Source organism: Neocloeon triangulifer, unplaced genomic scaffold, assembly GCF_031216515.1.
Source record: "Neocloeon triangulifer isolate White Clay Creek 2 clone unplaced genomic scaffold, ASM3121651v1 ptg000014l, whole genome shotgun sequence".
Taxonomy (NCBI): domain Eukaryota; kingdom Metazoa; phylum Arthropoda; class Insecta; order Ephemeroptera; family Baetidae; genus Neocloeon; species Neocloeon triangulifer.
The window spans coordinates 10,322,506-10,345,314 of record NW_026775556.1 but is presented as its reverse complement, the minus strand read 5'-3'; the positions used below and the strand labels follow the sequence as shown (position 1 = coordinate 10,345,314).

Genomic DNA, 22,809 nt, shown 5'->3' with positions numbered 1-22,809 from the left:
ATATGAAAACAGCGATCAATAAAAAAAAGCTGAAACCTGGCGAAAGAAAAATCTTTTTATTTTCAATTGAAATTTAAAATTTCAGCTCTAATAGTCTGATAAAATATATCTTTTTTTATTACTTTTCTCGCTAGGTTTCAGTAATCGACATGATAATTTCACATAAAAATAAGAGATTACTCTACACAAAATTTCCACACAAAATAATAATGACATAGACAATTCAGGGGTAGGCTAACTATGTTTCATACAAATATTCAATTACAATGATGTCTAGAGGAAAATTATATTTTTTTTTGTAATTTTCAAAAGTAATGAAGTATATAATTAATTTTTGACAATAGTATATGTTTTCTGTTTGAAAAAACTTGAAAAGACAATCATAAAATTTAATTAATTTAAAATGATTTTAAATAATAAGAAGATAAATAAATATTTATAAATTAAAATATTATTACAATTTAGGATTTAAAGTTGTTATTATTAAGATATTTATTAACATATTAAAATACAAAACTTACTTGAAAGCAGTTTTCTCTGCCCAAAACTGATGGGTGCAGCGGTTTGATCTCGACTCCGTCAGCGGCCAGGTCGAGTGTCTGCATCATGTTTTGGCCGCACAGCAGGGATTCGTGCGAGCGCGAGGTTCTCAGCCTCGGAGGCCCGTCCAGTCCGACGCTGCAGACACAAAGGAAAACGACGATTAGTCAACTGCGCCCACTCACATCACCACCACGGAAAAAATAAAATATCTTGTGGTCGGGAGTGAAAAATTTGAGGACACCGACTGGAAGGAAACGAAGCGATTTTGGTGAGCGCGCGTGTTCGAGTGAGCACCGCTGGCTGGAGAACAGGGTCAAGTAACTGGTGGGTGGGCGCGGCCGGTGCGAATTGACGCGGCACCCCACCTGTGTTTGTACGGCAGGTCAGGTAAAAAAAAAACGTGTAATTAAGGCGCCGATAATCAGGTCGCCGACTCCGCCTCGCGAGATTTTCGGCTGATCAGAAAATGTGAAATTAATTTTTAATGACCGCACACAGAGTGGCCGGTCAAGGATGAGAAATCGCCGAATCGATCTGACTTTTGTCACACTCAAAACCGGCATCAGCAACTTTTTTGCATGATGACTGCTGCTGGCGCTGCAGATTATAATCGCAGACTCGAGTGATAAAATTTTACGGTGCAAACTTCATTACTCTGCACATAGGTAGATATTTACTTTATGATTAAAAAGAGGGCTTGTGTCACCGGCCGCTGATTTTAACCCGGTTTCCTTTGCCTCAATTAAAATATTATGAGCATCTGAAATCAGCGAAACGGGGCACGCAAAGCAGATAAGGTCGATTCTTGCGAAAAGAAAAAAAACTCGCGCCACGCACGCAGGAAATCGTATATAAATAAAGAGCACGTTTTTTTATACATACTTATTTTTTATACCAACGCAGTTAATTCACCTCGCAGCTGCAAAGTTTAAAGAGTAATTGCGATTTATTTACGACCTCGCGCACCAATTAGGTAAAATTTGCAGAGGGCACGTACTTGCAATACGGCAGTTCGCGAAAATTTAGCGCTCCATTACGGCAACGCGTGAGCGAAATATTTTTACGCAACTTTTGCGGCCATCTGTTCTCCATGTTTGAAGAAATCCGTCTCTGCTTTCTTTGAGCAAACACGTACTCCAAACATGTCGAGATCGCCAGACTGACGACTAATCTAATCCAAGAGTCAGGTTTTGAAAAGGAAACCCGCGAGACTTTCATATTGCCAAAAAAGAATTGAAATGTCGGTCGGAGATAGCGCTATTGTTTTTCCCGAAAAGAGAGATTTAACCGAAAAAGGTCATTTTTATTATATAAAAAGGCTGTGCATGAAAAGGGATCGGCCGGTTGTTTGAAAAAAGTGCTAAATAGGAGAGGATTAGTGTGGCCATCGGTAATGTACTGTACCTTTCAGGCTCCAAGACACCGCTGCGCTTTCGCTCCAACTTGGTCACACTCTTGGTCCGTTTTAGGGGATTCGAGCGGAACGATCGCTTGGAGAAGAAATTCTGTAAGAGTAAATTAAAAATCGTTAAATGAAAAAATATTTTCCAAAAACAAATTGCGTGGAGTAGATAGAAAAAAAAAATACAATAAAATATTCAGCAGCAAATTAGTGTCAAATGGATGCCTTCAAAAATTATAAAACTTTTTCAAGATTTGTGTATGCTATGTAGATTGAATAAAATATTATTAAAAATTGTAATTTATAAAAAAAAAATAATTTTTAAATTAAATTTTCGTGAATTTACATTTTAGTTAACGAATTTTTTTAAACCGCCATAATTTGTTTGTTTATTATTCGAGTAAACAAAAACGGTACTTACAACAATCCTGGAGGGGGTCAACTCAAGGCCCCTTGAGCCCAGCACAGGGGTGGCCGGAGCGCTGCCCCTGCGCGGGTTGCTGCATGCTTTCTCATAAGAAGTGTCTGAAACAAAAGCAAAAGTCCCCTTTAGTGAAAGAGCTCTCTCATCTTTTTATTGTTATTGTTCAGCCCCCGCGTAACCAAAACACACGTATCGCATTTCACATTGCTTTGCATACGAGCTCTGCGGCGAGCAGGAAAATTGGACCCAACGAACTTTTAACAAGGTGCGTATGTTGGAAGAGGAGTAAAAGCCGTTTGGGCTCGGATCGAATTTGCCGAGGGAAAGAAAAGTGTCACTTTTACTTTTCGACCTTTCATAATTTCCACGCAAGACGAGTTTTTGGTTTCTAATTATAATCGCAAAAATAATGTGTGATTCAAACCAAGGATAATATATTTTTTTTTTGCATTAATTAAAGTGTTTATGTTTTGAGTGACAAACTTTCTCCTCATTAATTGCGCCTCACTTGCGATGTGATTTATCTGAGCAATTTGTTGAGCTCCCAACTCAAAACAAGCTCGACAAGCTGGTTTTCGATGTTGAACCACAGAGAGGAAACGAGCAAACGAAAGTTGGCGATTAAAAACCGACCCGAAATCACAATATAAATCACTTGCCAATTTCTTTCTCTTTTATTGCGGCAGCGGAAGCGATCTGATTTCGCTTGTTGGTGCCGCTGCGGTGATAACAATAATGATTATGATCGCATGCATCGATCGCTGCAGTGCAAGCGGAAAACAAAAATTTTCCTCGAACGTCATGAGAACTACGAGAACTACTTGATGTGACGATTTAATTAACGTCAGCAATTAATCGCACACTCATTTATGTAGAACTGAAAACGGCTACTTCCTATAAAGTTTATTGCGATCGGCAGCTGAGTTATAATTGCTGCAATACAAAACCAGCTGGCCGAAACCACCATTCAATTAATTGTACTGGTGGTATATTGCAGCCAAAAAATGTTTATTGAGCATTTTAGGAAAAACCACTTATATTTAATAAAATCTTAGAATAAAATCATTTGAATTTAATTGTGGAAATAAGATAAGATCAAAACGGTTTTGGTAAAAAAGTTTTTTAAAGAATTTATAGTTTTCAAATTTTTTTGTAAATAAATATTTGAAATCCCCCTCTATAACAAATAATGTCCCCTTACTTTACTGATATATATTTGTATCTAGATGAAGTACGAATTTCTTAAGAATTATATTATTGCGTATTATTGTAAGAGTTTCTGATGCTAATTCAAATGAAATCTTAATTTTAATATAAAATTGGTTCAATTTTAAATTAGGCCAACCTTATTATTGGTCCACATGTTTACTCGAACAGAAACTACTGGTCTGTTGTCTTTTCTCTTTCGCTTCATTGTGTTTTTACGTTTCATTTTACTCTTTCTCTTAATTAGAGACTTTTCGAGCGTGATGTGGAACTGTGGAATTACGACAAAAGAAATCAGGCGTCTAGCGTGTGCGTTTCTGTTTGGCCGTAAATATACATATAATGTATAGTGTTGTATCGTCACGAAAGCTAGAAAAATTATTATACACTTCGCACCCTGGCTCATTCCACACATGGCGCGATCGCCGATTTCCCTCGCACGTGCTATCTTCCTTTCCGGCGCCTCACGTTTATTTCAGAGTGTGCGTTTATCAGCTGCGGCAATAAAAATTATTATGAAGAGCATTTCGACGGTTCTGTCCGCCTATCTCGCGCTCGGCAGCTGTTTTTCGGGGCTATTATTTTCTTCAATATGAAGTGTGCTAAGGGGCTTGATATGAATTGAATCTCATAGATACGACAAAATTTTGCTGCTATTACCTTTTATCCAATGTGGCGGAGAGAAATTTTAAATATTTAAAAAAAAAGACACCGAATGAATATTCCATTGAATGTGAAATTACTTATTAGTTGCACTTTGAAAATAATAATCCATTTATTTTTAACTTTTTTATACACACATTTTCAATTAATTTTGTTATCAATGGCTAAATATTCAGCAAAATTTATTTCTTCTTATGCAAAAAAATAATTTAATATTAAAAATTTACTTTATGTTCTGTTTATAATGTTTATAATTAACTTTTTAATTTCTAAAGATTAGTTACAGTTTTCAAAAGAGAGTTTAATAAAATATTAATTTTTTTTTAAGTTTTGTAACTACAATCTTACTCAGCACATCGGTAAATAAATAAGAAATTCACCTCTGGCAATCTCGCTTTTGTAATGATCCCCTCTCTCTCGTCTGTATATTCGCACCTTTCGTTTTTCAAGAGCGGAAAAATTCCATTCGCCCTGCTGCCAGACGGCGGCAGATGGTTCATTATGTTTGTGGACCAGGCTCAATTTTCATTAGAGCCATGCATCACTCGCTACATTGGGCACGAGTTATAACACAGACCCATCTCACCCTGAGCAGCCGGGCGGCAGCACCTGCCGCCAGGGCCGCAGAAGGATGGCAGCTGGCCAGGTCACGTGTCCCCAAGGGGGTCACTATGTGGCGGCGGCTGCGCTTCAAACAAACAGGTTCTGCGTTGGAGATAAACCACAACACACAGGCATTGATGATGCTCTTCGGAGGTAATTGCAGTTGCTGCGGTCGACAGAGCTTGCAGCAAAGAGAGAGAGAGAGAGAGAGATGCACCTCGGCTGCAGAAAAGGCCCCAGAGCCAAATAATATCACATCCGACAAACAAGAATAAGTGTGACGCCGATATAAAACAGGATTCACATATTTATATATGAAATTTACGAATATTACGAATTCCAAGCCAAACCAGATCTTGGTAATTGAAAATTGGCTGAGAGTTGGCCTTGATTTTTTTAGGCAGATGTTTGATTGCTGATCATGTGGTTATTGTAAATATATTTGATTTTCCTCATTTTAAACATTGCAAGGAGGAAAGAAAACCAGAGAGATAGATGATGGTAGCCGAGTGATTCACCACTTGAAAGACATCATTTTTTGCTTGGTGCGCGCAAAGCCTCACTTTGTAAGCTTATATATGAATATGTGCATAAAAGCGCTTGCAAAACGTGCAGGAGGAGAAAGAGATGTACGGATAAAGCCTGGCGAGATTTTCAAGCAGGTAAAGCGAAATTCTTTTTGAGCCGAATAAAAGCCACCTGTCTGTCAGTAAAAAAAAACATTCAAATTTTATCTTAATTGATCAGCTTCAATCAACCAAGGTTTCGCAACAATATTATACACGCCTTCAAAGGGAAAAGTTAATAAGCCATTGTGAGCTGTTTACAGAGATGAAATGACATCAGAGCCCCTTGGGAAAACAGCTGTTGGCAGTGGTAATATCTTGCGGCTTCTGAAAACAACCCTGTCTCTCTCCTTGGTGCAAAATAAACGCGAAAGAGCATAAATTTCTCCCTTGACGGAGCCTTGCTCACTATTACCCGCAATTGTGGCGTGTAATGTTCTCGCGCTGCTGCTCTCTTGTTTCTTTTTCAAGAGAAGAAAGCAGCCTCGTCGTCTTTCGTTTCCATCTCTCGTTGTTGGCCAGCAGAAAAGTGCCAGTCAGTCAGAGAGTAATTGAGCCAGTCAATATGCTGTGTAATTAGCGTAATTGACATCATACGTCTCTGTTTCTTCTTCTTCGAGCTGCACTTTATGCTCCAATAATTGTCCATGAAAATTGCATGAGCCATCTTTCTTGAATGCGTGTCAGCAAATAAATTCATATTTTACATTGCGCTGTTGGCATTTGATTTTTTACTTTATACTCAAAAGCAGAATGTACACTGACCTAGTATGCGCCAGGTTGGCTTTGAAAATATATAACGCATTCTCTTTTCTACTATAAAGCATCATTCGCGCGTGTAACAGCAAAAAGTCTCTTACGGTATTTGATATTATAGAATACATAGTGGACTTTTCATTGATGCTGCGTTTTTGCTCGTTTGTGCGTTGCTCGTCCAGGCGCGGGTTATTATTATGCAGCTGGCCCAATTATGCGCGAGCGCACAATGGTCACCGTGCTCGAAAGTAACTGTTTCTCATTTTTCACGTCTCCATTTGCATGTGACAACCGTGCTTGAGATTTATAGCCAACGCTTACAACCGTATTGCAAATAATAATGAACCTCAGATGGATTGCAAAAGTCCTGTTATACAAAGTGAATAAATTTTTTGCGCAGGCAACAATTTTATTAATTCCATCGTATTTATATGGAAGCTTTTCATGCAAAATTATTACCTAATAAATGAGTCTGCATACCCCTAACAAAATTACGACCAAATTAAAAACCAGCACAAAGGGGTAATAAATTCCCCCTTTTTTCCAGCAGCAGAGCCTTTATCATCAGGACAGGCAATAAGTTTTGTCATAATTTTCATGCGTCCGCGTGAGATCCGATCTCGGCACCATAACTCCCGACCCAAACGTTAAAGAAGAAAATTCCAACCGAAAAGCTATCTAGAGTTACGCGGCAGCACCAAGAAGAATTATACATGCCTGTGCACGAATAGGCCGTTTGTAACAGGGCATGGAAAATCGCGGCGGCGTTGGAGATTTCAATAAATTATACACAGAGAGCAAGCTCGGCTATCTCGGTGCTGATTAAAATAATTCGGCTCTCCGCACGTATAGAGGACAAAAGAGATTTGATCAGGGTGAAATTGATTAAGTCAGCCCCTTGAGAGATATAAATTATATCGGACCGAATCTTTCCCAGATCTATGAGAGAGAAGATTTTTAAACGCAGCCAGCGACTGACGTCAGTCCGAATCAGAATTCAATCCTCGTGCTGCGTTTATTAATTGAGGGCGACGTGTCCGATCAAAAATCAAAAGAGATGTCACCCGAATTGGTCCGGCACATAAATCAAGCGCAGCGATTCCGCATTGTGAAGTTGGTCGTATTTTTCATTCGACACGCCGTGGACTCTCCTTGAAATTCCTTGTGTGAAATCAAGTGTCCCGATGCGACTTATCACAGCTAGGGCGGAGGAAAATTTTGAACCGGAAATTTGAGACAGAGAACATTACAAACTTTGAAAGACTCTATAGCTATATTGAAAAAAAAAAAAATTAAAAACTACAAATTCATTCTTTGACCAAGCTCTGAATCTTGATACCGCCGGCGTCGTTTATTAATAAATAAAGCCTAACTTGCCGCCAAGGCTAAATGAAAAAGCCAATCCTTTTCCTCCTCCTTCTCTTCGCCACTGCCTGAATGGATGAATTCTTTTTTCTACTTTTTCTTTTTGCACCAGCCGGACCAGCCAGTTTTCCTTCGAGTGCCTTTTTGCACTTGGGACGCAACTCGGAGCGATAATTTTCAGCATCTTCCTGCAGAGCTTCAGTACAACAAAGCAGCAACTTTTCTCTCTTTCGTAAACGTACTCTCACTCACTCGCTATTTTATTATACAATATTGCGACTTTTCTCCCGACATGCGAAGCTCGTGCCGTGTTTTTCACTCGAGGGACACGAAATGAATCACCCGAGGACGGCGTGAATTGTGCTCCTTGGAGAGTATACATGCAAAACTTTTGCAGTCGAGATGCGGAGATTACACCAGCTGAATAGGAGCTAAAGCGAGAGAGGAAAGGAAATCTTATTTCACTCTTCTTATAGAGAAGAGCTTTACCTTAAAAAAATTTATATTTATAAATTTGTGAGTTGCGTTCAAAGGTAGACGAAAATTGATGTCGGAGATTGTAAAATTAATGCAAAAGTGATGTATCATTTTTTTTTTCATGTTGGAAGTTAAATATGCAAAACTTGTTGAGCACTTTCAATTAAAACCAAACTCGGCTTGTTTGAGGTTTTAATTATGTTGTAAAAACATTGTGTAGAGTGCGAGACTTTCCCAAACAATAAAAGTGAAAACACTTTTACATATCCTGCGCCATATGCAAATGAACAGCAAAACGATGGAAAAGCCTGCACCAAATTATTATATAGCTGACTAATTTTTAATTAGCGTGCAATAAAGCGCTCCTTTGTCATGCTAAACCTCTATAATATTTCAAAAGAACTCTCGATCAATCGGGCAAATCTCCAGACCAAAATGTAATTAACTCTGAGAGGTCGTTTGCCCCTAAAAAGCCGTACCACGACTCCATATCAGATGGGGCCGGGCGTCAAAATTCAGCTGGATATCGTGTGTCGCACGTCTGTTGTTGGCCAACCGAAATATTAATAATTATGCAGCTAAAAACTTTCCTCCATGTCTTTATTCAGTATGACGCACTATGTATTTTTATCCGCCGCGTCAAAATGATTGAAATTGGTGCGAATTAATTACGCCTGTCATTCCCACAGAGATCGAGGGGATCAACTAATGCAAACAGGCTGGGCTTAAGTGGCTCGCCATATTCGGCGCTGACCCAGTGGGTCACGATTGCCACACTTTTCGACTCTCAATTGCATGTAATAGACATTCATTCTTTATGAATTCATCGACTGTCTATCTATTCGTGCCCTCGATATTTTTTTCCATTTGCAGAGCGGACGTCGAGTACGAGGCTCTCGGCAGCTGAAAGATAATTTGTCATTCGTAGGCGTGATTTGGCGGAAATGAGCAGACTGCAGGCTGCGAGATTCATTTCTTTTGTAAATATGTATACGCTCGCGAGATGTGAAAAAAACGCGCAGGCATATCGGCTTTCTGATGCCCTGCGTTACGAAACTGCCTTTTGTGCCAACGAGGATAACAGTCGGCTCCGTCTCAAATTGAGCTCCAGATCTCATTGAGAACAAGATGAATGCAGCACCGTTGGGTCCTCGTCTTGTGAATCAATCATTTAACAGTTTGTTAATTTTATAGAATTTAAAAAATGTGCAAAGACGTATTCTATTGTAAAAGTTCTGTCAGGAAGTGATCAGGTAGTTGCATTAATTAATTTATTAAATCATAAAAAAATAATAGAATTTTATACAAAATATAAAGAAGTTAAATAAAATGTGGCAATAAGTTTGTTATGATTTTTTTTTATATTTTTTTTTATATTTGATTATTACATCAGTTAGGAACTTTGAACTATCTAATCGTTTTCTATAGATCATGCATCATCCAGCATTTTTTTTAGCGTTCCAATTAATCAGTCCCTGTCGATCAATTCTCCCATCAAGCTCATGGACCTTCGCAAAATATTCCCTTGCGCCACATTATTATACTCGATTTTCAGGCTGATGAAATTCTTGGAACAAAAATGAATGCTGGCAGGTTGCGTCCGCGCCAGAATCATCATCGGCGAAACAGGAATTTTTCATTGTCGATTTGACAGCGAGCGCAATAACGAGATAGGCTATGGTTTATGTGTTTCGTTAAGGACTCGGTGCGCCACCTTGAAATTGAAATTATCGCCAGTCACACCGGCTCTGACACGCCTAGCCAACATTCGAAAGTGCTCCTGTCACTTCTCTCTCTCTCTGACCATAGAATTACAATACTGCTGTGTTTGGATGTAAAACGCCACGCAACAGCGACACAAAGAAAAATTTGGATTGGTGCTGTATAACCAAATCCAGAGCGGTGACCATGGCAGAAAAGGAAAATGGTTTTCTCATAGGACAGATATGTTCACCACAGATTCAAGGCTGATGAAACCGCACTGAAAATTGATTTTTTTTTATCAAATGAAAGATATCCGGCAAAGATATAAATTAATTAACCACACAGTATATATTAATTTTTTTTTAATTATTATAACTATTGAATGATAAAGCATAAAAAAATATAAAATGTGTTATGAAAATAACAATTCCTTCCAGAATTTGATTAATGAAAAAAATGGGAGTCGCAAGAAATCCCATCTTTGGCCCATTTACCATAAAAAGAGGAATTAGGCCAGCAACCTCTCCTCTCTTTTGTCTTCGGAGCTAATCCGATAATGCACGCGTTGGCCTGAAATGCATCAGCGCGTCCAACTCACGTTGGGCACGCTTATTAATCTTGCTCTCGAGTGCGAGTGAGCGTGTTTTCAGACCTTTCGGTGAATTAACGCGGACGGAACACTTTTTCAAAACATCATCAACACGACCAACTTTATGGACGAGATGAAAAATTATTTTTACTTCTCAACACAATCTTGTTTTGGGTACGTTTTTATGTGTCTCATACACACTATGATTTTCTAGATGTAGCCTTGACGCTCAGAAATATAGCCAATTAAATAATAGCCTCCCTTTTCATAAGGATGAACAGTTATGTCAGAGCGCGCAGAGAGATAATTGCTAATGAATCGACGCTTAGGCGAGGCTCGCGGTCGTAATTTTTAATATTTTCAGGCAGTTGTGTCAGTAGCGAAAGCCACATCAATTTTGCAGAGATTTTACGACCTGCTGAGATTTCAGCCGCGCGTCCAAATAACAATGTCAAGAAAAAAACCACAACCTCCCATTTATAAAAATACCGAAATTTGATCGATCGCCGTGTTTAGTTCATAAATTATTTTGAGGCGCTCAGTGAAATTCTATATAGGCCTTCGCGCAGATCTCGTCTATGGGCACAACTAACATCCTGGTTAGATATTATTTAGAACTCTAGGATATATTAACGCACAGCCCAGCTTTGTGTGTTTAAAAAAAAACGTCTCTCCTCTTTCGATCCCTTCGCCATTTATCAGAAAAGATTTTCATCCGCTTGTTTGTTTTTATTTATCTCGTCTCGTGTTTATCCCGGCGAGGAGACAAAAGAATAAAGAAAATCCCGTCGCTTATGTAAAATGCAAAGCCTGCTCTCGCGAACACGAATTCTTGATGCACACTCGGTCCTTTCGACATAAACGCGACGTGTATCGACCTGTTTTCCATTTTTGGCCAATCGGCGGTTATACAAATTTGCATAGTTTTAATCTGCTCGGCCGCGTTTTCTTTGATCCGTGAGAACTTGCTGCGCGTGTTAAATAATAACAGGGATGTGCGAAATGGAGAGAAAATATTATTTCATGGCGGTGACGTATTTGAGAGCAAAAAGCCACGGGAAAATGAGCGTCTGGGTGCGCTCTTGGTTCTGGTGAACTGCGACCGCGGGGTGTTCAAAAGTGTCAGAGTTTGTCTCTCCAACGGTCTAATAACACACGTGACATCATCGGATGACAAAAGCCGGCGTTTTTTGGTCTCTCCGTTGTTCCTTGTGTTACATGTCTTTTTACGGCGAGCGGCGCCTTTTCTCGCGCCCGCGGATCCGCTTTTTGAACCAGGATATTAATTTGACAGCTTTAATTAGTCAGACGGCGTTTGCCATAATCCGCTGCCCACATATGGTTGATGGTGATATATTCAGTAGACCCTGTTTTAAATTTTAGCCGTCTTCATCCAGACAGAAAATTGCTGCATTTTTTAACAATTAATTTCCCGTTTCGTTTTTTTTTTATCATTTTATATTATATCCTTTAAAATTCATACTGTCAATCAAAGAGCATTAAAAGAAACATCCCGTGCGTGCTAAAATGTGTTTTATTGCCACTTTTATTTTGTCAAAGGACCCTCAAACACTCTTAAAGATATCCAATTTCTTTTCATTGCTCCGCAGAATAAAATCATTGAATGAAAAATTCCAATCGAGTGATTTTGGTCCAAGTAATTGGATCCAAAAATGGTGATTGTTGCTCTTTCACCGCGCACAAACCAAACCAAACAAACCTCCGCTTCATCTTTTGTACAAAATGTAACACACGCAGTTGTGCGTGCTAAAGGCGGGGATTTTGATATGAAGTTCAGGTGTCCTTTTTTCCAAAGGAAAAGCCGCCTAGGAACACAGGCGGAAATTTTCTGTATGTATGCTGATCACATAAGCTGATACGGCGGGACAATTTTTTTCCGAGTGATATGAGACTCATTTTTGTGATCCGGCTCGGAATGCGGCGCATTCAATTGAAAATATGCAACGGAAAGAGAGCTAGAGAGGACGACTTGAAATGAGACAGCCGCATAAAGACGCAGCCTCCATCGCCAAGCAGTATTATTTATAATCCCCTATGAGTGGCCTCTTGTCATTAAAAGAGAGTCTGCTGCTTCTTTATTATTATTATATTGTGTGTAGCAGCGGCAGATGTGAATATGATGAGCTGCCATTACGGCCGAGAGGTCATCATTTTTTCCTCCCTTTGCTATCGCGCCCACCGCATCTCTGACATCGCGTTTACGTGTGTTTGGGACCAGAGGAGAAAAATGTTCGCTCTTGTATCAATAAATAATGCATAAGAGCAGAGAAACATAATAATGATTTTGAATGTCAACCCTTCATTCTTGACGCTGCTCGGCACTTCAAATTTCAAAGTAAAATGTAATGAATGCAGCAGTCGGTTGAAGAGATATTATACTGCTTAGATCTTGAGCAGATATTTGAATGAAAAATTATAAAATGTAAAAACCGTTTCCTGTTGGGTGAATTGAGTTTTTTTGTATAGAATAATTTTCTATGTTTATGATAAGTTTTTTTTTACCACAGTCACAGAGCCAAATATTTTATTTTATTTTTGGAAATTTTTTCCATGAAAGGTTTGAAATTAATTTTTTTAAATGTTGTTAAAAAAACCATTTAAAATAATTAGTATAATTATTTGTCACGGTGTTTATTTTGTAGAAGTCATTTCACTTTAAATTTAACGAAGTTAAAAAAGGTAACACATAAAAATAGTTTTAACTAATTTTCACCCTTTTTATTTCTTGACTCTTGGAATCTTCAGACGAAAAAACTAATTTTACTATTTTTATTTTCTTGTTTTCCTATTCCTGCTCTCAAAAGTCACAGGGCCTCACGATTATTTTTTGTACTGATTTGACGCTCTGATATGAGTCAAGTCCACACTTCTTTTTTGTGGTTCAGCTGCTCTCGCGCCTTTGGTTGCGCATATTAAAAGACAGGTAGCCCAAATTTAAGCCTGGGAAGGAAAAAAAACACTCTGGCCGACGTTTTTGTTGCTGTTGATGGTGCTTGATATAATGGAGCATTACAAAAATAAATTATTGACTTGTTCTCTCGTATACGCATGAAGCAGGCGCGTATAATTTACATCCCGCTGTTTTATAAATTGATTCCCCCGCGATGATGAGGGCGCGGAATTAGACATCTTGCATCACACTTCACAGGGGCGAATTTAAAGCAATTCAAAAATAAAAGAGCGGCACTTCATTTTTCACGCCCCATTGTGTGTATTTTTGACGCGGTGCCGGGGGTGAAATTGTGCCACTGGGCTGCAGAAATGAGAAAACCCCCTTTGCCTTTTGTATGCACGCGCTAGCTGCGTTTGTTATTCGGATGAAAAATGAGGTCGGACAAAAGGTCTGAAGAAGAGACGCATCATTTTCTTCGAGGAAGAGTAAAGTAATTAAAGTGTAATTAGGCGGCCCTTAATGAGCAGAAGGATTGGAAAAATAAGTGATTAATCCGGTGATACCAAGGTGAAACCTGAGAGAAATGTATAACCTCGAAAAAGTGAAAATAAAAGTTCTTGGTCGAGAATTACTCCATTTTTTTATGTCAGTGACACTCCGCGTTTCCGATTCGGGATTTCCTCTGACGATAAACGCAACCGCGCAGACTGAGTCGCAAAAGAAAGTCAAGAGCTATTTTTATACGTCTCGGCTCATTTTTTTTCGTCGCCCATCACGATTTTATGCGCTCAAAGAGACATTACGTCTGCTGCTGATACTCGTCTCTCTGTGCATCTTTATGATTTATTGTTGGCTTGTGCTGCTTGAGATGGAAATAAAAAGGCCATAAAATGTGAGTATCTCACTGAGGATCCGCTTTGAAGCTTTTTATTCACTGCAATAATAATCCGGTGTTTTGTGGGGAAATTGCTGCCAACGATATGCCGGCGAACACTTAAAGGAAAAAGTTTCTGACACACGACGGACCGATTTTTTTATAAATTAAAAAAAAAACTCGGGATTATTAAAAGCCGGGGCACCGCCTCTTTTATTATCCCCTTTATTAACTTCAGGAATATTCTAATTTTGGTCCACTTCGGATAATTTATTGACCGGATTGGTAATGGATACGGTGGTGGACGCGAGAATATAATCCAATCAAGCAGACGTGGACAGAGAAAAATAGCCTCGTCTCCATCAAAGTCACCAATTTCCAGCGGCACCTGCGTGCCCAGAGAACCCACACACCATATTATAATAATGCAGGAACATTATTACGAACAAGCAGTAGAACACGATGGACCGTGTCTTTTAATCAGTCCAAATTAAGACGACTAATGAAGGCGATAAATAAAAACGTTGCATTCGTATTTCTGCCTCGCTTTTTATTTGGAGCCACTTGTGCCGATAATTTACGAGAGAGATGCGCTCAGTGGCCCTTGGCATACGAATAGTCGCGCCATATGATTTCATCCGGGGCACTTCTCAGAATTAATAGACGAGGAAACTCGATAGCCCGTGAGGAGAGAAATAAAAAAGTTTTTTGTGTGAGATGCACCACGGGTCAGGAAAGGTTGTGCGAGAGGCTTATATATTTATGGACTGGGTGGCTAATTATCATAAATGACTGCCGTGTGGCGCACTTAAAATAATAGCCTGTGTACGCGAGGGCGGCTGCTGAATTATACACCCGCGAGTTCAAATGTAAAAAACGGATACGGCAGATTAGGCGGCTGCAAGCTTAGCTAGGGCCGCGCTAGAAACGGCGCCAAGTCCGTGAGTGGTTGTGGATGTGAGCGAGTCGATTCACAGCTTTGGAGGGTTTGTTCCCTCTCGCTGCCGCTTTTTATTTTTCTGATAAGAGGCCGAAAGAAATATATTTTAATGAGAAATCGCTGTCCATCTTGAATTCGAGAATAGGACAAAGCCGGGCGCGCGCTTCTATCAGAAGCTATTTACGATATCAAAAGTTCATATGTCGGCGAAGTAGAGGATAATGTAATGAAGATTTGGAAATGCCATTAGAATGAAGCTTTATCATTTTATTTAATGTGTTTGCTCTCAAGTTTATATATCATTCAAAAGGAAGAGCTCCAAAGAGATGCTGCATTCATTCAAAAATTTCATTGTTGACTGTTGTGCCACTCTGTGTGTTAATTTTGGAGAGTATATTTAATAAAAAGTATAAAATTTAAATTGAAGAATGGCATATTTTTTTAATAAAACGAAAACTTGATTAAAAAATTTGAAGCTAATAAATTAATTAAATAGTAATTTAAGTGTATTAACTTTAAAATTAAAAAGTAAATAATTTAATAATCAATTTAATTATTAGGCATGATGTTCTGCATTTTAATGCAACTATTAAATTGTACCTGCTGGGTTTGATACTCTATGAAATTAATACAAGCAAAATGATATAGGGAACCAAAATTAATTTTCTCACACAGGCATAGATAGTGTACAAATTGCTGCTTTCGACTAATTTCTAAATGCGCAGGTACAAATTATTACTTTCCGATGTTGAACCAATTATCTCTTGCGTTTTTTCTGTCGATTCCCAGGTAAAAACTCAGCACTCCCCTTTTCTTTCGTTGGTCATGGGCAGGGACTGCACGGGTGAGTAATCGGTGTGTAGTTTGAATTGTGTAATCGCGCACAGCCTTTTCAGTTGAGTGCTGCGGAGCAATAAAAATAAAAAGTTTCCCTGACCAGGCTCATTATAAATTATACGACTCGCAGCAACGTACCCGCCAGAGAGAGACTGACAGTCAGCAGTGCAGGTAAAGGAGCAAATAATAAAAAGCCTGCAGGTCTAAATAAGCTCCGAATTTTCATTCCCGGGCACGAATTTCTTTGAGCATCAATACACGAGAGACCAACCAACCGTCCAATTTTTTTTCATAATAGAATTCCATAATGCGTGTTGCCTGTGCTGTCAACCTAGCTCGCTCTGAAATGCTGGTTGGCAGGTATTGTACCCTGTTGCCTCACCCTGGAATCACTCAGGTGCGCGCCTAAAAGGGAAGGAAACCATTTCTCATTTTTTTCCTCCTCACGCCATCGCAGCACCGCTGTTTGGATAGCGTTTGATTGTCAAGTCAGCCGTGACAATGAGGCAAGCAGCGAAGGGAAAAATTGAAAAAAAAGAGAATAAACGGTCTTTTGGGGACGAAAATAAACAGAAAGGCGAGTCCCGCTGGGTGGAAACTGCCCCCGTGCAACATTGAAACATAACTTTTAACAACATGTTTTGGGACAATATGGAGACTTCAACGCTGGCTTGAATTATTGATTTTAACCAGACAATGAGTTCAGAGGCGTCCGCTGCCGTTTCTTTCTTGTGTAATTCCGGCGCGGGATAATGGCAAATGCTCATCTATCTTGGTGCGGAGAGAATGAGATTTTCTTTCGGATTTGACAGGGCAGTGTCAAAAAAGTATATTTAAGTTTAAATTTGCATATACAAATATTTTTTATTCATTGTTTAGAATCAAAAACCTTGTATACAGTTATCTGCCAGTTGAATGACCAATTTGCAAATATATGGAAATTGTTAATTATTCTGGGTTTAAATATTACGCTTGGATTAAGCGCTTTTCATAATAGTCATGTTTTAATGTTATTTATGATGATAGCAAAAATAATAATAATAATAGTGACTGAATAAATAAAATTTATCTTCTAGCAGTCGCATTGATTGTAACGGTCATCTAAATAAGTAAAAATAATAATTAAAGTGCAACTTTAGCTATTAAAAAAATAGATGAATTGCAGAATACAAAAATGACAAATAAACAGAGAATTATTAAAAATTTAAAAAAAAAATAAAAAGAATAATGAAAGTTAAATAAAGATAAAAAACAAATTATGATTAAATTTATCTTGTTTTAAATTATAAAAAAATATTATTATTATTATACTTGATTAATTTTAGTTTGTTTGTTAAACCTTAATGCACATTCAGTGACATTGTAGTTTTATCACTTCCCTCAGTTCCTTTTTTTCCAAAAGTAATAACAAAGAGCACAATAAAACTTTTCACTTCGTGTGTGTTTTGACTTTGTGACCCAAACACGGCGGCTATTAAGCCCCGCTGGCCAACCGTTTTGTGTGTCCCAAACGCATGTTTCTCTGCAAGAGGCCAAGCTTGTGTTTGTCCATAAAAAAGGAAGTCTGCCGGTCGGTCCGCGCGGAGCCACCCAGGCCATTTTTCATGCTTCGGCCAAGTCTTGACTGTTGCGGTGTCAAAATCTTTCTCTATAGTGTATGGACAATTTATTTGTTTTGTTCAAACAGCCTCTCTTGATTTCCGAGAGAAGCTGCTGAGTCACTGCATTTTTGACATCTGCAGCCCAGCACACGTTGGCGCGCTTTGTCCGCTCATTTATAATATTGGTCATACTTGAATGGCTCTTAATTCTTTCACATTTAATATACACAACCAGCAGACGCGGCCGATTAATTGTAACGCAGCGGCCATGAAATTGTTTTTTTGAATAGTCTGCATCATGCAATTCAATAAATCATGTTTTACCACTATTCATTTTCCGTGCACTGACAACTTCAATATTTATAATTTTTTCGGCCGTTTCAGTCTTCGCTAAATTTCCCACAGTCCTAATATATTATGTATTTCCAGTCGATTAATCAACTTTCTTCTGCTCTCCAAAAGCGCACAATCAGCACTTAATTTGCATACAAGCAATCGGCACCACACAGATGTTTTTGAAAGCAGTCAAGGATGACAAATTCACTCTGCAGCGTGCCGCGTATGAAATGGAAAGTTTGGCCGAAAACTGTCATCTCTCCGAAAAGGCGGTCGGCACGACTCGCCGCGAGACCAACCACTTATCAAAATAGATTGTTTTGAGCAAATATACCAGACGCGACGTGCGGTGGAGGTAAATTTACACGCACGCAGCAGCTTTTCTCTTCGGTTTGGCAATATATACAGTGTGTTTTACCGCGTGACACGGGTATGCAGCCATGCATCTCCTCACTAATGATTTCGCTGCTGCCTTCGAGACGTGTTACTGAAAAAAAAATTGGTTTCAAAGAGTTGAACCTATATGCACGTCAGCTTTCTCCCCCAGCTATATCTTTTTGAGTGATGGTGAGAAAAAATGTTTAATCTCACTTCTCGCGTTAATAAGGCAAAGGCAAATGGGAGAGAGAAAAAGTTAGGAGGCATAGGAAAAATTGAAATCAGTCACTCGGGGCTATTTAGAAATAATTGAAGTGGATTCACGCAACTCTGAATTGGAATGCAATAAAAATTAGAGGTAAAACAATTTTTAAATTATAAATTTGCAATTTTATTATATAATTGGAGGCTTGTTAAAATGAAAAGATTAAACAAAATTTTTCCAAACATAACAGTTTTTTAAAATTTTTATTTAATTTTCTCATTATAAATTTATTGTTATTTAAATATTTATGACCCTCTTCTTTTAAATATATAATTTAAAGTTACTTTGCCAAAATTAATATTTAATGTGATACAAAAACATTCATTAGTTATATCTTTTGTATTGTAAGATAAATGAAGTGGGATATTTTGTTTCTTTGATTGATTCATGAAAATAAAATTATTAAAAAATACAATAGAACAAAGATTGTATCTACTTTAAAATATGACATGAAAAAAGGGCGCGAGAGCAAAAGCCTTTTGGTTTATTTTTCCATGTAGTACTCTTTCGAGGCTCAGGGTCTCCACACGGCACACAGCGAGATGGAGGAGTTGTGTGTTTTTATGATAATAGCCGGTAGCAATCGGAGTGATGGAAAAAAGCTACCTGGCATGAATGCCCTCGTCGCTTGCAGCATCAGAAGCAGCAGCACTCGAATAATAATCAAAAGACTTCTCAGCAGCACAACAGAAAACAAATACACAAAAAAAGTATCAGAAAAGTAGCACGCGCTGCACCAAAATTGGTTCTCGTGAGTGTTTGCATGTTGAATATTATTTACAGCGTGGGCTTGCATGTAATTAATTGCCCCTTTCGGAGGCGTTCAATTTCTCACTAATCGCTCACGGGGTTGAGGAAACGAACGCTGGGAATTCATTTTTGAGAAAACCCTTTTTTTAGAAAACGACCATTATTCACGCCTTTTAGAGGCTGTTATTGATTTTTTCAATATATGTGCCCCGCTTTTTATGCGCAAAACCACATTCAAGGGCGTATAGGTTTCCTGTTGAGTGAAAGAAAATGAACAAGTGTTCAAGAGCACAGAGCAAATATTGGACAAAGAGCGGATTATATGGGATTGTTTGAGAAGGCGACTCCTAACTCTCTGGGAATATTTTTGTTTGCATCTTTGACATCCACTTCCTCTCGTGCAGGGCTTTTGTTGAGCTGCATGGGCGAAGGCAGAACGCCGCGCATTTCAGCGAACACAATGCGGAGAGATTGTGTTCCACAGGGCACAGATATATAAATTTCTATTTATCGCCCCTCGAACCGAAAGGCCCTATTTGGAGGAATTTTCGTGTCCATGAGAACGACCGCGATTATTCGCCAAGCGGTTCGCGTTTCGAAGGAACATTTTTACTACACTTTTACAACATAACGCGCGCGGAGAGCTGTCGTGTTATGGTTGCGTTCGCCGAATTATTTTTGGTGTTCGAGAGACCTCAACAGGTTTTACAATTTGTTTCGGCCGTGAAAAAACTAAAGGAACGGTTTCTGGTGAAAATGCAATAATTTGTTTTGAATGAGATTTCCAAAGTTTGTGGAAAATATTGTATTGACACATTTGCGGTTGCAAGTGCCAGGAAATAATATGAGAGCTGTCCTTTTGAACAGTTTTCTTTTCTGGAATTGTTCCAGTGGAAATGTCAAATGATCTGTGCCAGCTGGCACGCACTTGTTTAGCGAAAAGAAATTCCACTGCAAAACTATAAACACGGCGAAGTAAAAGTGTAATGCGTAGGAAGAAAAGAGAGCTCAAGTTTAAAGGTTTCTTTTTCCTCTAAAGATTTTTATTTAATCGTAAATGAATCGAATAAAAAATAATAAATAAGGTTCTGAAAGAGTTAGTTTGTAATGTTGTTGCATTTAAATAATTTAATAAAAAAAAAATTATAATTTTATCATCGCGCGGCAATTAATTTAATCTATTCAAATATATTTGAAAAAGATAATCATTTTGTTTCTCACTTGGGGGCTTTTAAGCAACATCTTAATAAAAATTGTCCGCCAGCAGCCGTTCAGAGTTCATTGCATCACAATAATCAATCATCAAGTGGTGCGGAGAAAAAAAAACGACCAGACACATGCAGGTGCATGCGGACATTTTTTTCTTCTATAAAGCTTTGGATTATTGCCACGGAATTTCTGTTGGACGGTGGCTAGCACAAAACACGTGTTTTGCCATCTCGTCCGAATTCAATCAAGATGGATCTCTCACGCGGCTGATCGATTAGTTGGAATAAAATTGGTGGCGAGAGACACCGCAGGAAAACGTGGCCAACTATTATAGCACCTGACATGCAGGGACGCACCGAAACTTGGCGAATATTATTCCACCGTCGTGCCTTTCTTAACGCACATATATACACGGGCCGGTTGTATAAAACGTAATTGACCATCGGAGGAGAGGAGCGCGGGCTAAATTATCATTTCAGCCCGTGGCAACAATGGGGCAACAACCTATACTATGGGAGAGCGGAGCTTCTTCTTCTCTCGCGCACTCGCCTCGACCGACTCTCTCATTATTCCGGCAGCACTCTTCTTATTTTTATCTCCGAGCAGAAGCCGTTGCTGGTCCATCGAGCATAATAACAAGCCCATCTCGAGATGCTACTCCTTTTCCAAAGAGTGCTGTTTTCACACGTGTTGGAACTTGCCAAGTGCGAAAATTGCCATTATGCGGCAACTTTTTCAAAAGTGAGAGTGCGTTATATAAGTGTGCATTATTTAAAACGATGATAAGGAAGAATCGGTTTTGTTTTCGAAAGTGCGTCACAAGAGTCGTTAATCGGCCAGGTTAATTTATGCCAGTGGTGAGTGTAATTAAACGAGCGAAACTAGCCAGTGGGAGTCATTAAATTACAAATTTATTACTCCGCCAAAAGCAATTATCAAGACATCGAAAGAGTGTGTCTATTGGCAAATTACTAAATTTTATTTATACTTTCTTATTCTTTATCTGAAATTAATTTTTTATAAAATTATTCCTTTCTAAGCACTTTCCGGAACATAAAATTTGAACTTTTTATCACATTGATCACTTATAATGCATAGACCCTGCGATGCACTTCTTAATATTCTGCAGGGGTGAAAAGTCGCTGCTGTCATTTCGTCGATCCCTGAGAGTAATAAGGCTGAAAGCAGCGCGCCCAAACCCTTCAGACTTTTACACTGCGCGCGACTATATATCGAGAGGAGAGGAAACAGGGGTGCCTATATACGCTGGTAATAATCCTCACGGGGCACAAATATGATGGATGACTGAGCACCAGAAAAAGCTGTAAATGTCAAAAGTTTTGCGTCTCGAGTGTGCGTGCGTTTGAGGAGAGAAGAAACAAAGAGAGCGTCGTCGGATTGCTCAACTTTTTGCATTCGCCGCACGGCCGAATGTCAATATTTTATTTGGCGGCCGGCGATATTAACCTTCGGGGATGGAAAAGCGGCAGAAACTCAATAAGAGGCACTGCAGGGAATATTGAGCAGCAGTTGGGGCTGATTTGGGAGATGGCGTGGAGAGTTTTGTGTGTTGCTCTTAAGTTGATTTGTATTGACCAGATGCACGCATTCTTCCCCAAGCTCTATCTGCGGAAAGGAAAAAGAAGTCCTGTGCTGCAGTCGCTCTTTTGACGGATCTGCAGCAACGGCAAAGTGGCCAAATTGCGTTACAATCGAATTCCGAGTCTGCAAATTGAACCCCGTAGGATGGATTATCCGCCTATTTGGGTCTTTATATTAAATTCCCTTCCAAGTGGCAAAAGTTATTTGTAAGCTAATGGAAAAAGGACGAAACGTCATTCCATCAAAAGCTTTTTTCCGCAGTGCAATAATTCAGCTAAAAGAAATCCCGAAATGTGTCTAAAACCAAATTATTTTTCAAACCCCCTTTTCTTCGCACAATTTACTCTGCTTGATGAAAACAGATTTGCCTGACCTAAATTTCTCCTCAACACACGACCCTTGCACAATTTTTCCGTCTCATTTCCCTGCTCTTTCTCCCAAAACAAACTTTTGTCCAGCCCGAACTTTCCCATGCCCAATCGCCTGAATAATGTATGTCTTTCGGCGCAAACGTTTCATTCCCAGCCAGTTTCTCCGAATGATTATTGCCTGCAAATTGATACAAAGGGCCGCGACGGCCGTAAACAGGGCCATTCGTCCCTTCGATCGCTTTATTACCGTCGTCGCACGGCAAACAAGCAAGGTACACACACCAGAGCAGGGTTTATACTTTCGGCAGCAGCATGTAATTTTATCTCGCCCTCGCACTCCGCACGTGCGCCTCCCCCGATAAACGACACGCACGCATCAGCCCTCTCGGCGCCCTTTGGTATAAAATTTTACTCCAGCCTATAAATTAAGAAGC

General features: G+C 39.1%; 1 protein-coding gene across 7 annotated transcripts in view; it reads right to left on the bottom strand.

Annotated features, from left to right (window-relative positions):
* The window catches only part of LOC132201841 (disabled homolog 2-interacting protein), a 98,881-nt gene that overhangs the window by 4,947 nt on the left and 71,125 nt on the right, over positions 1-22,809 (bottom strand). For all 7 annotated transcript variants that reach the window (XM_059628349.1, XM_059628347.1, XM_059628348.1 and 4 more), the window contains 3 exons: positions 2,367-2,470; positions 1,948-2,048; positions 522-678 (listed from right to left, as the gene is read on the bottom strand). In XM_059628349.1, the coding sequence (XP_059484332.1) occupies positions 522-678; positions 1,948-2,048; positions 2,367-2,470 (362 nt within the window). The remainder of the gene's footprint in view (positions 1-521; positions 679-1,947; positions 2,049-2,366; positions 2,471-22,809) is intronic.